At 34.1% G+C, this 2,004-nt stretch overlaps 1 protein-coding gene across 1 annotated transcript; it reads right to left on the reverse strand.

The window, feature by feature from the left end:
* Positions 1 to 784: 784 nt before the first annotated feature.
* On the reverse strand, positions 785 to 1,998 carry LOC109590161 (uncharacterized). Its single transcript, XM_020006084.1, has 6 exons — positions 1,964 to 1,998; positions 1,783 to 1,910; positions 1,586 to 1,738; positions 1,348 to 1,534; positions 1,238 to 1,300; positions 785 to 1,186 (listed from the first exon to the last, which is right to left on the reverse strand). The coding sequence occupies exons 2-6, from the start codon at positions 1,873 to 1,875 to the stop codon at positions 861 to 863; spliced, it is 822 nt and encodes a 273-aa protein (XP_019861643.1). The 5' UTR covers positions 1,876 to 1,910; positions 1,964 to 1,998; the 3' UTR covers positions 785 to 860.
* Positions 1,999 to 2,004: the final 6 nt, after the last annotated feature.

Raw genomic sequence — 2,004 nt, forward strand, 5'->3', positions numbered from 1 at the left:
TTTGGCGATTGGCGGTTTGCAAGCGGAATTGCCAATCATTAATGCGCATGCTCAGTAATGCACATCTACACAAAAATTGCCAAATTAAAAACCACCAATTAATTTTTACAGCAAAATTGCCAAAATAAAGCGCTGCCAACTTTTCTCGCTATAAGGTAAGCGAAATGCAGTACAGAATACAGTAGACCGACCTATCCTATACTTCTTTCAAAGAAATGTCCATGAATTTTCTTTCTTTAACACGCACAGCAGCTTAAGCTTCTCTTTAATGGTTTGTCTCTTGTTTAAGCTCTTTGCTGTAGTAGTCATTTTAACCGGTTATTAATTAATTAACTATCTAGTCTGAGCATGTGCATTAGAGACAGCCATGCGTTCGGATAAACGAGGGTTCGGATAAAAGAGATACGGATAATCGAGGACATACTGTAATAATAATAATAATTTATTGTACATGTACATGCATACATGTATCTCACCGGCTCATGAGTAGTAGTGCTCTTTGCTGGTTGGCTGCCCCATTGCAATGACTGCATCTGCTGAACTTGTACTTCACTCTGCTTCGCTTTTTGCTAAAAATAGATACAAAACGACATAACACGTTACTAAAAATAGCCACCAACAAATACATGTACATTTATTGAAAATATTGAATTGAGCTACCATATACATGTAGTGTGAAATTTTCTAGGGCTGTAAATTTTGCAGATCTCTCAAGTTTCAAAAATTACTTCTGCATAAATTAAATTATTATAGTACAAGATGGCAGACTGTATAACACCATTAATGTATCGTGTAATCAAAGCTCTTAAAAAATAAAATTAACAAAGAATGCAACGTAAGAGCAAAAATGTATATTATTATTATTGTAATAATCTTTTATAATTGTCCAATAGTGTTTGTGCTAGACTATCAGTTATTATTGTGTTCTCTTGTTTAATTATTTCTAGAAACAAATGAAATACTTGGCCGTTCATTTGAATGGATACTCTAACTAAACTAAGTAACTTGTCGATCCTTTGATCAGCAGTCAATCCACAGTGTTGATCAGTAATTTGATTCTTTTGTCTTTCATTTATTACCCTCTTCTCAAGTAGCTTCTGTACTAATGTATTTAGCTCAAGCCTTTCCTTTATCATTCCAGTACATTCTGTCATTACTCTATGAGCAATATCAGATCTAAATGTACCTATTAATGATACAAATTCAGTGATTAGTGTGTTATTATGTATCAACTTACTAGCTCCTGATACTGACGTTGAACCATGTACTACATTAGAGGAGGAGGAGGAGGTAGTAGGATCTGATTAATATTAAATAAATAAACAATTGAAATGATTTATCTATTACTTGTTAATGAAGGAGTAGTTCTCAGTGATCGATGAATGAATAATGTCTTAGGATCAGCCACTCCATCCAGTGGTATAGAATAGTGCAATGATGGTACAGCATCAGGTGACCCATATACTGATATTAGACAAGTGGAAGGAAGAGGATAATTAGCTTCACCAAACTTATCAACATCACAACGTAGAAACTATTAATATACATGATGTCAGTACATACGGAGCAGCTCATTCCTTCTTACTTTGCATGAGTCCATGTGAGGCTCAATACTCCAACCAGTGAATGGTTTCTTTTGAGGTGCATCAAACTTTAATTCAATATATCCATTATAATCTTTGAAACGAAATAGAATATTTTGTCCTCTTTCAGCATGAGAACAGTCTTTTTTAATAAACTACAAATAAAGTCACTATAATTACAGAATATAAGCAGAGGTACCTCAAGCAGTGCATTGAGATCTTTAGCAGCAGCAAATGTCACCAAGTCTTCAGCTCTTTTCTCCTCATAATAAACCAGTCCAGCATAAGCCATATTCTCTACTATACCAGTGGAAACTACTACTTTACCTATACACATATACACATTAATTAATATTCACTGCATGTGTTGATGTACTTACTATTAACATCTGAACTAATCTCAGTACAAGGTATTGGAGCA

The sequence above is a fragment of the Amphimedon queenslandica genome, unplaced genomic scaffold (genome assembly GCF_000090795.2).
Source record: "Amphimedon queenslandica unplaced genomic scaffold, v1.1 AMPQUscaffold_10417, whole genome shotgun sequence".
Classification (NCBI taxonomy): Eukaryota; Metazoa; Porifera; class Demospongiae; order Haplosclerida; family Niphatidae; genus Amphimedon; species Amphimedon queenslandica.

What these genes read in the sequence shown, in the direction of transcription:
- LOC109590161 (XM_020006084.1), bottom strand. Translation starts at nt 1,875, where the DNA reads ATGGCTTATGCTGGACTGGTTTATTATGAGGAGAAAAGAGCTGAAGAC. An exon ending in ATCTCAATGCACTGCTTGAG is followed by an intron (nt 1,739 to 1,782) that starts GTACCTCTGCTT and finishes CTTTATTTGTAG; the next exon opens with TTTATTAAAAAAGACTGTTC. An exon ending in AACGTCAGTATCAGGAGCTA is followed by an intron (nt 1,187 to 1,237) that starts GTAAGTTGATAC and finishes TATCATTAATAG; the next exon opens with GTACATTTAGATCTGATATT.